Source organism: Salvia splendens, chromosome 21 (assembly GCF_004379255.2).
Source record: "Salvia splendens isolate huo1 chromosome 21, SspV2, whole genome shotgun sequence".
NCBI lineage: Eukaryota > Viridiplantae > Streptophyta > Magnoliopsida > Lamiales > Lamiaceae > Salvia > Salvia splendens.
Window position 1 is genome coordinate 23,605,836 of NC_056052.1, and position 14,154 is coordinate 23,619,989.

Sequence of the window (14,154 nt, forward strand, 5' to 3'; positions counted from 1 at the left end):
TTAGTGGATTATGGGACCCACTTTATTAGTAGTATAAGTGGTAAATAAATTGATGTATAGGGGTGTAAATATTTCATAAAATAAAAAGTTTGAAAGTTGCTATTTTTAAATAACGGACTAAAATGGAAAGATGTGCTATTTTTAAAAAACAGAGGGAGTATAATAGAAATAGCAACAAAAGAGAGTATTTTTAGAGAATGAAACACACTTTATTAGGATAAAATAAATGTATTAAAAATAGAAATGGATTAATATTTGTGTACGATCCAAACGAAAAATAAGACTATCAGTTATGTACAGATATAGTATATAATTATAATTTATAAAAGTTATTATGCATGAGTATTACTAATAATTTTTAATTATAGTCCTAATAAAAGAATAAACGAAATAGATAATTGTAACTATGAGCTGTACAAAGAGTAGTAATGTGATAAAAGTATAAAATTCCATTAATGACTATATATAGCCTATAGTTGAATAGAACCAAAAAAGTTCATTTCATTCAATCCAATAATCCATTTGCATCAAGATTTTGGGGTTTATTGGAGATGTATTGGTATTGTGAATAAGAGCTTGGATTTTGGCTCATGAATATAGGGATGAGATTGTCAGATTGTCAAGATTTTGAGATTGTCAGATTGTGGAATATTTTGGTAAATTAATGCAGAGATAATATATTATAATACTCACTTTCAAACTTTAAATTTAAAGGAAAAAAAACTCATTTCTATGGAATATACTGTGAAATTGACAATATCATCATTCTCCTTCCCTGCTCTAAAATATTTTTATGTGTCACTACTACACAACATTTAAATCATAAAACGGTGAACAATACAATAGCAATAACACATAAACAGTATAAAAATTAACAACAACAATAAAACAATGAAAAATATATAGTCGATTAACATATAGTCAGTTTGGTTATTAACTTACCCACCCCTAATTCAAGTTAAATAATTTAACTTGAGTGGTTGTAATACTAGACATTTTATTTTTCATTATATACTATTGATTTTAGCTTTTTCATTTTACACTATAATGTTTACTTGTGCAAAAAATTGAAGATGTCAAGTGTTCTACTTATTTTGTATTCGATAATTTTATCTAGATAGTGTAAATGTGTAATAGTGATGTTTATCTCATTGCTAGAGATAATCCAAACTCATTTTATTGATGTAATTCGATTTTGTTGAATATATCATTTCACACACACTTTTTTCAAATAATTGAGGTGACTAGCCACCATAATTATCCGGCTAATTAAATAGTATTTATATCCTATAAATATTATTTATGGATTGGTAATTATTCTAGCTAATTAGCCATATCAAGTCATGACTGATTTGAATCGATAGTACATTTCATCATCTATATAATTATCTCGTATCAAATCATAAAATTATTAAATGGGAAAGACAATGACCTAAAACAAATTACTCCTTAATTTATTAGCATAAATAAGTAATCAAAACAATAAACTGAGTCACGCAAATCCTCAGTCTCACGTCGGTCGCACGTGTGGTCTACCGCGTTCGCTCGTGCCGCCCCACGCTCTGATTGGTTCATCCATCTCTCTCTCTCTCTCTCGCTCTAAACCTTTCTCACTCAAATCTTTCACACCTCTCCACTGCTGCTACACGCACTCGTATGCATACTTGTACACACACACACACACTCACGCAATTCTAGAGTGAGAGAGGGGACGAGGCGGCCTTCAATTTTTGTTGCTAACATTACTTTACAGCTCAACTCTCAATTTTCATGTCTCTCGGTCTTTCTCTCTCCTGCTTCAGCTTAATTTCCACAGATCAAATCTGCTAGTGCTGCTGCCACCTCTGGGTATATTTGTTTGTTTATGAATTGTTTCGTTAGGAGTTGTAGTTGCATTCTGTAATTCGACCACGGAGATGTGTTTTTATGCTGGAAAACAACCCGAATTTGTAAAATTATTTGGGCCACATATTTGTTTGCTTCGCGATAATTGAAATTAGCTGTGGCCAGTTCTCGGAATCTTAGGGATGCTTGTGCAATCCGCTTCTGAATGTGATGTTTCAATTCGCAGCCTTCATCTGAATTAGGGGTGTGGGGGGTGATGATGAAATATGGGGTTTTGATCGGAGAATATGTTTGGGTTTTCCTAGATTGAGCTTTTGAAGTTGAAAGATTTGATCTTGTGAACTCTAAGATGTCCTTAACAGAATGGCGTGTCGTGTTTCTCTTTATTTTGTTGGCACGGTTAATGTTTTGCGAATTCATGAAGAAGCAAAAGGTATCGATTTTGAAGTAGGAAGATATTGTAGTTTAAGAGAAAAAAAGAAGATATTGTAGTTATGATTTTATACTGCTAATGAAGTGCCAAATGACGAAATGTAATCGATATTGTTGCTCTTTTCCAGAATAAATAATCCACATAAGGCAGAATGAAGAAGTTAAAGAGAAGGGATATCTAATCTAATCTTTTGCAATTTATTAACCGTTTCAGAATATGTTACATCTCAATCTACAATATGTTAGTTAGCTTTACTAATAGGGGGCTTAGAAGTTTGCCATTCTCCTGCTTACAGATTAGAAGGAATTTTAATCTTAGGTGGTTTGATAATGTAAAGGAACATATATTTAATACTAGTTTCTTACTTTACTGACACAACTTGAGGTTCTATTAATGATTTTCCCTGGTCATTGTTCTAAGTTTTGCATAGATGTACTTGGGCATATTTTCTTATATGGTTGCAATCACTTGATACACTGCTACTGAAACCTCTTTGAACACTTACAGTGAAAGAGATTGATTTGAAGTTGATTTCTGCAAGATTTCATTTTTTTATTATTTATCTGAAGTAAGGTCTCTTTATTTTGACAGGACATAACTTTTATTTCATACAGTGTCTGCTCGGTGGCATGATTGTCTCTGCCGCCGTGAGGAATAATTTTGCAACTTCACACATCTCATGATTCATTCTAACCTTATTATGCTTGACGGGAACTGCAATGGAATTTTTCACTCTGAATTTTCAGAAGTGCATTCTAATTATATTGCTGTACAGCCTAGCAGAAATAATTGGAGCTCTTAGTCCGGATGGTATGCTGTTAATTTCTTTTGTCTAGCATCCTTTGCTATTTGGTCTGCATATTTGACGGAACAAATATGGTGACCTTTAAAAACAACCATATTGTTCTGATTTTTGGTAAAGGTACTCAGCTTTGACGAACATGAGAGCTACATTAACAAAACAGAACAACGAATATCTGAATGGGCTGACATATAAAGTGGACTAAGCTTTTCTGTCATGCTAAATGGCCTCACCAAAAATTCTTTTGGGAACTTTTTTTATATCAAGATGCCATTGAACAGTGATCCCTACACCATACAATTCTTATCTGCCAAGTTCTGGTGGATGCCCTGTTTTGCTACTGTTATGTTTTTTTAGCAAACCTAATACTTTTCTTGTGATTTGCAGGTCAGGCTCTTATCAACTTAAGGACAGCAATCGTAAGTTCAGATGGTGTTCTGCAGCAGTGGAGACCAGAGGACGACAATCCATGTAGATGGAAAGGAGTAAATTGTGACCCCAAATCAAAAAGGGTTACAGCATTGTGAGTTCCTTGGTGTTCAGAATGTCTTAGTGACATCTTGGATGTCAGCATACTACATTAAATTTTTTTTTCTCCATTTGATGTAAACTGGCCTTCATTTTTCTTGAATTCGTGCTCTGTGGTGTACACACTCTAGTTAAGCATCTGAAAGTAAATTTTTAAAACAAATACGTTCTTGTAATTTCTTCACAACTCCTTATCTATTGCAGTATCAGCTCTCTTTTGCTTTTCACCCTTAAAGTTGTCACGTTTCTTATGTATCCTTGGGTTCCCCTCATATGTGAGTACATATGGATATGTGATACGACAGAAAAGGCAGTTCCACAAATTTTTATTGCAAAACCCAAAAAGTGATTGCAGTTTTTCATGGTGCAGGAGCCTCCCTAACCACAGATTGAGTGGACCCATATCACCAGATTTAGGGAAGCTAGAAAGCCTGCAGTTTTTGTATGTATCTTTTGATTCTCATGCTCCACATTTTTACGTACCCCTTACTGATACTGCTTAACTACTTTTCTACAGAGCTCTTCATGACAACAATTTATATGGGGCAATTCCTCCAGAGTTGGGAAACTGTACACAGTTGCTGTCAATGTAAGTACAATAGTACATTGAGTGGGCTTTTATGGAAATCTTATATTCCATTATTCACTAATTACTGCCAACTTAACTAGTACTCCATCTGTCCCAAGTTACTTGAGTCGTATTCCATTTTGGATTGTCCCAAGTTACTTGACTCATTTCTCTTTTTGGCTAAAGCAAAACATCTAATCACACCTATTTTATTCATTCTTTTATTTTAGTCTTCCTTACTTTATTCTCTTCTCTACTTTATTTAACTCACTAAACACAACCTTCTTAAACTCCGTGTCAAAAAGAAACGCCTCAAGTAACGCGGGACGGAGGGAGTAGTATAATTTTAAATTGTATCAACATGAACTTGTCATTGTCATTTTTTTTGTCTCTCATCTCTACATTTCTTTAAATTTGGTGGTCATGAGTTGATCTGTTTATTTTTTCAATTATTTATCTATATTTTTTGTTGTGTTGCTCAAGTTTGGAGTCTTTATTTCCATTTTATACAGATTTTTGCAGGGTAACTACCTAAGTGGATCCATTCCTGGTGAACTGGGGACCCTTTCTCAGCTCCAAAATCTGTAAGGAACCACACTGAGCATTTATTGATTTTCAATGTCGTGCACAGTTGCAATTTATATTCATATATCTATTTTTGGAGTTTCATTTTAACTGATTCTTAATTGGATTAAAAAAAATGTTTTGCTTTTTTCTGTGAAAACAAAAGCTTTTCAATGAGTGGCTGATTATATTATGTCAAGTATACCGAGTGTCATCATTGGTCTTCTCATTCTTTCCTATCATCCTATCACAAATGATGAAAAGTGTTTATGACAAAGTATTCACCGTCAGTGGCTAATCATATTTTCTCAAGTATTCTGAGAGTGTTATTATCATTAATCTTCTCATTCAATCATTTAGCTGATAATGAAATCTGAGCATTAATGTGATGTTATATCAACACAACCTCTGCTCAGTGAGCTTCATTTCTTTGTTGTAGATCTGTGCATTAGATTCTATATGTTTGAATCTTCAAACCATGCTGCTTGATGATATGTAATCAATAGTATAATGAGGAGTGTTATTAGTTTAGAAACTATATCTGGCGAATTTTAAGAGTACAACCACTAAATATATCATGTAAAGAGGGTTCTAAATTTCTCTTCTGAGCTAAAATTTCATCCCTTATATTGTTTTCGTGTTTATTTTGTTAAATTTTGAATTATATCTTTCAGAGATCTTTCAAGCAACTCTCTCAGTGGAATCATTCCTAACTCACTCGGGAAGTTAAACAAGCTCTCAAGTTTGTGAGTGACATGTTACATTGGACAGATAAAGTAGTCTTGCATTATCATCTTTGTTCTAACAATATCTTTTATAATGTTTGAAGCAATGTATCAACAAATTTTCTGGTGGGACCAGTACCAGATGATGGCGTTCTTGCAAACTTTCGAAATGATTCGTAAGTGATAAATTCATGTGCGCTACGTTATCTTCATGCTTATAATCTTTTATTGTAATTCCCACTGTGATTAAATTAGAATATTTCCTGTTCTGCAGCTTCTGCTTTTCATGCCTCAAATTTATTTCCCTATTTGAGTTATTCGGCTGTAAAGGTTACAACAAACCTATACATAGTTTGTAGGGGGGTGGGGGGAGAATGAAGAAATGCTGCTTTTGAAGCCTCTTATATAACTTTACTAAGTCCAATGGAAGGAGAGAGTCCAACCTCATTATTTTCCTGATATTTGTTCATCTTAACTTCCCATCTTTCATCCGAAAAAAATCATCAAATGTTTCACATTGGTAATATATCTGTGAATAAGGAAATTTAACCTACCAAGCTACAATGTATATGGAATTCTACTAATAGATTGCGTGTATTTTAGTCCAGAGTGTAAATTTGAAGGTTATTGTTGGGAGTATTGACTCTTTTTGCAATAATTGCTATGGCAATCAAGCATGAAGTGGCTAGGGAAATTACAGGGTTTTTATACTAGCTGTAGTTCTTGCAGTTGCTACCCATCCCACCCCACACGTTTGTGTTTGTGCTTATTCACCTACCTACTACACACACCAACATCATATTTCTTAAATCTTTGTTTTTGTTGGTACTTTGTGTGTATGATCTGATGTTCCTCTTGGCAGCTTTCTTGGTAACCGTGAGTTGTGTGGCAAGCAAATCCAGGCATGCAAGAACAGTGGTAGTGGTTCCTCAGGATCCTCTCAGCCTCCTGGGTCAGGTAAAATGTTCTGCATGGTAGACATATTGTAAGCTTACATTTGTTATCTTCATCTTCATCTTCATCTTCATCTTCATCTTCATCTTCATACGAGTGCATAAATTTTCCAAGAGCATGCTGATTTATTGCTAGCTTCTCCTTTTAAGTTGATATGTATAAGTGACAGCATGCATGCCTACACTTTCCTGACTATTATTTCCACATCATCCATTTTATTTTTCCTTTTACCCCCTCTACCTGCCGACCATAGTTGTTTTTTTGAGTTGGGGAGGGGGAATCGGGAATTTAATCTGGTCACTTGCCATATAAAGGTTCACTTTAATAGTGTGTGTCCTTGGTTTCTTTGTGGTGTTTTTAGCTCTATTACAGGCAAAAAAGAATTCTGGCAGGCTTCTTATAAGTGCACTAGCCACAGTGGGTGCTTTGCTTTTAGTCGCACTTATGTGCTTCTGGGGTTGTTACCTGTATAAGAGGCTTGGTAAAAATGATGGCAAAGGCCTCGCAGTAGATGTCAGTGGAGGTGCAGATCTGATACTTATGCAAAAGATTATATTTTTATGAATCTTTTTTAAAGCCAACTAAACCCACTTCTCCTTGTCATTTCCGATATTGCTTCAGGGGCATCCATTGTAATGTTTCATGGAGACTTGCCATACTCTTCAAAGGATATTATTAAAAAATTGGAGAACCTAAATGAAGAGCATGTGATTGGGGCTGGAGGCTTTGGGACAGTCTACAAGCTTGCAATGGATGACGGAAACATATTTGCTTTGAAAAGGATCGTAAAGGTTAATGAGGGCTTTGATCGTTTTTTCGAAAGGGAGCTTGAAATTCTTGGCAGTATCAAACACAAATACTTGGTCAACCTCCGAGGATATTGCAATTCCCCCACTTCTAAATTGTTGATATATGATTTCCTATCTGGAGGCAGCCTGGATGAAGCTCTTCATGGTTTGAACTCCTACATTTCTTTTGCTATTTGAAATTTATCTTTAACTTTCTTTGTATTGGATTCCTTTTATGGTGCTATGAGTAAAGCATGCATGTGTTTCATGGATTGCATCAATTACTTGGACTGTTTAAAACAAACATATGTGGTCCTCCTGTACACATCTTTTTCAATCCTGCTAGTACGAACTCGTGTTTTACCATTTATCCTACATTTATCTTTATTGCAGAGAGAGCTGACCAACTGGACTGGGAGGTTCGTTTAAATATTATCATGGGAGCTGCTAAGGGCCTAGCTTATCTGCATCATGATTGTTCCCCAAGAATTATTCACCGTGATATCAAGTCAAGCAACATTTTACTTGATGGAAATTTTGATGCTCGAGTGTCCGACTTTGGACTAGCTAAATTATTGGAGGATGAGGAATCCCACATCACAACAATTGTTGCCGGCACATTTGGGTACCTAGCTCCCGGTAGGGATTATATATTGCTAGTTTTCATTCTTGCCTTCTGTTTACCTTTCCGAGTGAAGGCACAAGGCTATCCTAATAGTGAATGATTCTTTAGGAAAGATCCCGGCTCAATGGAAAGAGTCAAAATTATGTTACAATCATTAGGTGTGGACTGTTGTTGGTGGGTTTGGGTGAGGGTCATGTGAAATAACTGAGGCCTTAGAAAATCATCATGAAATTGACGTCAGGAATAATGTATAGTTCATCTGCGTCTTTCCTTCATCTTTGTGTGGATGCTTTATTTGCTATCTATTTCCTTATGAGGCTTACATACTGATCTAATGCTTAATTCCCCGATTGTATGAGCAGAATATATGCAGAGTGGAAGAGCTACAGAGAAAACTGATGTTTATAGTTTTGGTGTTCTGATGCTTGAAATTGTGAGTGGGAAGCGGCCAACTGACGCATCCTTCATCGAGAAGGGCCTCAACATTGTTGGATGGGTATGCTTTTTCCTTCTCCCAACCGCGTTAAGAGCTTTTTAGCATTAATCAACACAGACATTATGTAATATAAAACATGTTTGACACATGCATTTATGTTGATGGCGCAGTTAAACTTCCTAGTTTCGGAACAGAGACAACGAGAAATAGTGGACCCTCACTGTGAAGGAGTGCAGATTGAAAGCCTTGATGTCATTCTGTCGATAGCAATCCAGTGCGTTTCTTCTCTTCCTGAGGACCGTCCTACAATTCACAGGGTTGTCCAAGTGCTTGAATCAGAGGTGACAACCCCGTGCCCCAGCGACTTCTACGACTCTGACTGAGGAGGGTGCTGTTCACTGCAGTAAGAAAGAGGCGTTCCTCCGTTTTCATCTGTTGCATCAAGTGATAGAAACTGAAGCAACAGCAAGCACAGACAGACCCAGATTCTTCTCTTAGGTTATTTCCAATTCTTTCTACCGAAAAGTGTGATTGGATGCACTCATCGTTCGCCCGCCTAGACTCAGAGCGAGCAGTATATGCCACCGGATTTTTTGCCTTGCCAACCCCCTCCTCAGTTAGCTCCTGCTGTTTGAGGTATTTGTTTTGCAGTTTAAATGCCATTTTTCCATTGTGCTCAGAGCAATTTCATTGCTCTTCTCTCTCTCACACACTTGGGAATTCATTTGTATAATATTTCCATCCCACACACTACAGATTGTTCAAACCTTTTGTTTTCATGTTCATATTTCGATCTTCATTGGATTCAATTCTGTTTTATTTTGTGTATATATTGCTATAATCCTGTAAAATCATTTGTAAAAATTGACCTAATGAATCAATTAAATAAAATTTAAAAGTCGATAAACTAAAAATTCCATTGTATAGCTTCAATTCTTAGTACTATTACTTATTAATAGTAGAATTCAGTATGTTCAAATAATTTTTATTTTTTATAAAAACAAGTATACTACATTGATAAGATTAATAGTAGTATCTAGTGTCTTTGTGTGGAACAAAAGATCCCAACAAAATCATAGGCTAATTGATTCGAGGGATTATTTCTTGACAGCATTCACTTGTAAAAAGAAATCAACCATTGAAGCCAGAAAAAGAAACTACAATCCGATCTTGTTCTTACCATCAAACAAATTCTATTTTCTGTAAAACCAGAAAACTTTAATGTAATATTCTCTCACCCTATTATATTGTAAACCAGAAATATATATTGTGCACCATCAAGCATCCTCTCCTGATAATTTGCTCCTTGGGACTACATCGATCTTTTCTACATAGGCGGACGGAAACCAGCCAGCTTTGCCGTTGCATTCTCCTTCCGACCATCCATTCGTTGAAACCTGTGACAGATGGTAACGAATCAAGATGACGGAGAAAGAACAGTGCATGTATCCTAATTATATCCTAATTGAGGTTAATATGATGGATAGACCCTGACTGGGATTAGTGAATCCTAATTTCATGGTTACCATAGCTACTACATGTGATAACTGTTTAGCATTAATCAATTGGTGATTCTTGAAAGCCGAAGCAGTTAGTAAGGCCGTGTGACTTGAAAACAACAATATTATTACCTGTCGAACTACGACGAAATCATCTACTTCAAGACTCAGTTCACCCTCTGATTGAGCATCAAATGAATGTATAACCTGACAACAAATAAGGGGACAGGGCGTGTGAACATTCGAAAATAAGCAGAAATAGCTTTATCCACAAATTTTTAACTATAATAATCTGATGCAATAGTTGGAGAAGCTACCTTTCCGATAAAGTACAGATCACTCTTACTCTCGTCATCCTGACCATCCGATCTATTTGAAGCAATCCCGTCACTAGGAAATGGAACATTATCTCTTGGGGGAAATTCTGACTGTAATGAAGGTTCCGTGGATTCCTCATCCAGAATCATCTAAAGAATAAGCATTAATGTCATAACCAAAGATCAAGCAAAACATGCCGATGACAGAATGAAACACAAGCTAAAAGCATAACCAAAGACCATTTGTGTAAAACATTATCACCGTGACAAATGCTAAAGACAGTATGGATATGACAAACCTGTGTGTGTAGCTTCTCCAAAATAGCGATAACGTTTTGATGATAACTTCTTTCAGCATTAACCTGTAAGAAAAGATTATAAGGATCCCACAGTAGTATATATTTCAAAGCAACTTAAGTTATGAATGAATATGTGAAATGCGACTTTAAGCATTCGCACCATGGTAAGAAGCTTCTGGAAAGTTGTTTCCTGTTGCTGATCCTCCACTGACGACATAGCAGCAGCAGCTTCTCTCCCAAGTGTCAACATAGAAGACTTAAGGTCTGTCAACCTTTTTTCAGATGTTTTAAGCTTTAAAGCAGCTTCAGAAGAAGTATCTCTCGACTTTGACTGCCGCCTTATTACTTCAGCAGCCTGTATGGGAGTTTAAAATTCATGCGTTGAATAATTAAATCAACTCTGGAATTAGGTTTACAAGGAACATGAGATAATGCAAACCTGAATTTCAAACTCCTGACGCATTCTGTCATAACGGTGGGTTAAATGGCGGGCATCTTCCAGAGGAGCACCATTAATCTGTGCACGAAGTGGCTCGGAAACCTACAGGAAAAATTAAGTTATGGTTGAAAAAAGTAACCATTGTTACTCAATTCTCAACAGCCGCATACTTTACCTGATAACCAAGCATTCCAAGCATTCTTTCTCTATGATCTTCTATTGAAGCGTGTGAGGTACCAAAATCCGAGGCAACCTTTGCAAGTGGACAAGACGAATCTTGATCTTGATTTTCAATACCATACTTGCAACAATCTTCAGCCAACTTTTTAACTACACAGTAGAGCTGAATTTACATTTTCATGTCATTAACCGTGAAACTCAAGCAAGAGCATAGGACAACATACCTATCTCAGTTTCCTTTTTGCCTGTTGAAATTAGTCCTTCTAATCCGCGCACAATATCCCTCTGGAAATGCTGTGCAACAAAAATCTCCTTAAATGTGACTGCTGAAGTAGTATAAGAGAATTCATTAGAATCGGAAACCACTAGACAGGGCCAAGGTATAAAGACATTGGTTTATGAGTCTACCTTGGCAGCCCTCGTAGATTTGTACAAATCCTGTAGTTGCTCATGAAGTTCGACATCAACTTCATCAATCATAGGCCCTCCATGACCTAATTGCCCCAGCTGTCGTAAAATTGCCTGTGGTGAAGAACAGACACATCTTTATAACAAAACAAAGTTATCATGAAAACACACCAATGCTCAAAAACTGCGATACTTTCTACCTACAAATACAATGCATGTGCATTAACATCAGAACAGTTGCAGTTACTGATAGATATCTAACCAATATTTTGCTAGGCTTCTTACTGCACCAGAAGCCTCAATTATTAAATCCATAACTACAAGATTTGAAGGCATACAAGAGCACATTTTGGGCTTTCAATCCAAGGTGTGTATCGAATACGAAAATACGAAAGGGACCTTGATTCAAATTATTGGAGCATCCTCCATCATCTATTATAAGGCAAGAGATTTGCCGTACTAGCAAAATAAGGAAACTATGTCTTCAACCAATATACTCATTCCTCCACCGAGATATAACAAAAAATAACATATTTCAACCAATCGAGCCCAACTCACAGCTTCATCTTTGCTCATTTTGGATCACCATCAATTATGGAAAGATTAAAATTTTGGTACAAATTGGCATATAAAACATGAAATCCCAATGCTGAGAAGACCACAATAAAATCATCACTTAGAACCTAAACCATCATCTTGAGTCCAAAATAAGGCACAAATATGCGAAAAGAAGAGCTGAGCAAACCTTTACTTAATTTCCCCTAAAACAAACTGTCTTTGCAGAACACTAACCCCTCAAGTCAAATTGAAATTCTATTTCTACCAATTTTATACAAGATCAACATTTTTAATCCAAAAACAAAAACAAAATAATTAACCTGTTGCTGTCTGGCCACTTGCTCCCTCAATTTACTTGCTTGCTTCTTTATTGCTTCCATATTTTGCACTCACAACATCAACCAATTGTTCACTACTACCTATTATCACCTAGACTATCCAAATAGAATCACCTCTCTCTCTCTCTCTCTCTCTCTCTCACACACACACACACACACACACACACACACACACACACGCACGCACGCACAGTGACAGAGTCTGGTATAGGATAGGTAAAGGAAATAAGAAAAAGGAGGAAATAATAGAGACGAGAGAAAATAGTTGGGTGGAATTGATAGCAAGAAAAGTTGAAGTGTGTCGGTGAAAGCGAGTCTTGGAATTCGACTACCCCACTTTGCCAGCCTATTCTCGAACAAATGAAGCCATAAATTTGGCTACAAAAAAAGTTGCCTTTACGCCTTCCTTCCACATTCTGGCAACACCCCACTTTCCACTTCATCTTTAGCTTTTCGTGTAAAAGAACATGGGCAGCAATATTACTACTATTAAATTCCTATTTTGTTAATATTGTTTCAATAGAACCATTGTTGTAATGTTTCCATTTGGTAACAATATTTGATTTTGAATTTAGTGCATTTTTTGTATTTTCTCAGTCCATATGCTTTATATTTTATTACCACTACTCCTATTACTTTGTAGTATTATATACTGTATTGTACTAGTTGATTTTTGTTCTTCGAGAATTTATTGCACCAAATTAAAGTAAGTATATACTCTAACTATTTATTGTCATAAAAAGTGAATACTAGGATTGATAGGATATTATTTTTTTACATAAATATTTATGATGTAATCAATTTATTTATCTGTTTCCAAAAAGTATTGTTTTTAAGTTATTTGTCAATTAATGTAGGATTTTTTACATAATATTTTAAATAATCCAATTAATTGTAATTCAAGTCCAACGCCCATTTTTTGATATTGGAACGTGATCAAAATGAGGACTTTACCCACTAAAAATGCCTTTCATATTTGCTTGCTTCCCAGATTACATCTCATAGCCATTTAATTTTTATTAGTATCATATACAGTAGTATCCATGTTTTGTTTGTGACAGGACATTAATCAGTTCTTGTAGAAAGAGAAATTATGATATACCAGAAACGAAAGGAAATTTGTTGGATTCACATTCCTCATTACATAATGATCCTCCCTTGTTAGCTAGCTACTATTACTTGGTACAAAATTGACTCAACGCAGCTTGATATTGTGATTGTCAATGTCGAAGCTACATCTACAATGAAGTATCCAGTCAAACAGATTTCCCCTTTCAACTGGAAGTCTGGAACAAACATCCCAAATCAGTTCTTCTAACACAGTCCTCCCACCTTTTCCACAACACATGCAAGCTCATTATTTTTGGCTCAGTAAATTCAAATGTAAGAAGCAAAACATCAAGTGTAACAAAGATGTAGATAAACCAAGTTAGCACCTAGTTTCCCAAATAATAGGCTCCATTGTCATCAAACCTAAGGTTAATAGTCGCGGGAGCTTTTGCCCGTCGATCAATCCGGCGTCAAAATTAGGGTTTTGTGCGTTTTGCACGTTTGAAAGGGAAGAGAGTAAGAGAAAATAAAATAGAAGGATAATTGATATTTCTTGAATGATTGAACTAAAGAACAATGTTCATTATTTATAATAGTGGATACTAACTTAATGAGAAAGACAAAAGATATGAAAAATACATGCAAATCTATAATTAACTAACTAAATAATAATAATAATAATAATAATAATAATAATCGTATCAACTCCCCCACGGTTGAAATCCAACTTGTCCCCAAGGTGGGCACCATGAAGCAACAATGAGTGTCGAGGAATCCTCCTAGGTCAAACATACACCG

At 35.7% G+C, this 14,154-nt stretch overlaps 2 protein-coding genes across 2 annotated transcripts; one reads left to right on the forward strand and one right to left on the reverse strand.

Annotated features, from left to right (window-relative positions):
• Positions 1 to 1,603: 1,603 nt before the first annotated feature.
• LOC121785008 (LRR receptor-like serine/threonine-protein kinase FEI 1) lies at positions 1,604 to 9,077 on the forward strand. Its single transcript, XM_042183327.1, has 14 exons — positions 1,604 to 1,848; positions 2,870 to 3,088; positions 3,468 to 3,603; positions 3,979 to 4,050; positions 4,126 to 4,197; positions 4,689 to 4,760; positions 5,415 to 5,486; positions 5,570 to 5,641; positions 6,328 to 6,422; positions 6,781 to 6,942; positions 7,041 to 7,373; positions 7,601 to 7,846; positions 8,195 to 8,328; positions 8,439 to 9,077. Exons 2-14 carry the CDS (start codon positions 2,998 to 3,000, stop codon positions 8,649 to 8,651), a joined length of 1,770 nt encoding a protein of 589 aa, XP_042039261.1. The 5' UTR covers positions 1,604 to 1,848; positions 2,870 to 2,997; the 3' UTR covers positions 8,652 to 9,077.
• Positions 9,078 to 9,386: 309 nt separating this feature from the next.
• Positions 9,387 to 12,718, reverse strand: LOC121785443 (SH3 domain-containing protein 1-like). The gene is made up of 10 exons (XM_042183869.1): positions 12,289 to 12,718; positions 11,411 to 11,524; positions 11,227 to 11,296; positions 10,998 to 11,152; positions 10,823 to 10,924; positions 10,544 to 10,738; positions 10,384 to 10,446; positions 10,085 to 10,234; positions 9,900 to 9,974; positions 9,387 to 9,665 (listed from the first exon to the last, which is right to left on the reverse strand). The coding sequence occupies exons 1-10, from the start codon at positions 12,346 to 12,348 to the stop codon at positions 9,546 to 9,548; spliced, it is 1,104 nt and encodes a 367-aa protein (XP_042039803.1). The 5' UTR covers positions 12,349 to 12,718; the 3' UTR covers positions 9,387 to 9,545.
• Between the last annotated feature and the right edge of the window lie 1,436 nt (positions 12,719 to 14,154).

Coding starts and splice junctions, on each gene's coding strand:
- LOC121785008 (XM_042183327.1), top strand. CDS start 2,998: ATGGAATTTTTCACTCTGAATTTTCAGAAGTGCATTCTAATTATATTG. Junction 4,761..5,414: donor CTTTCTCAGCTCCAAAATCT/GTAAGGAACCAC, acceptor TATATCTTTCAG/AGATCTTTCAAGCAACTCTC. Junction 7,374..7,600: donor CCTGGATGAAGCTCTTCATG/GTTTGAACTCCT, acceptor TCTTTATTGCAG/AGAGAGCTGACCAACTGGAC.
- LOC121785443 (XM_042183869.1), bottom strand. CDS start 12,348: ATGGAAGCAATAAAGAAGCAAGCAAGTAAATTGAGGGAGCAAGTGGCC. Junction 11,525..12,288: donor AAGTGGCCAGACAGCAACAG/GTTAATTATTTT, acceptor TCTTCACCACAG/GCAATTTTACGACAGCTGGG. Junction 9,975..10,084: donor ATCTGTACTTTATCGGAAAG/GTAGCTTCTCCA, acceptor ATTTGTTGTCAG/GTTATACATTCATTTGATGC.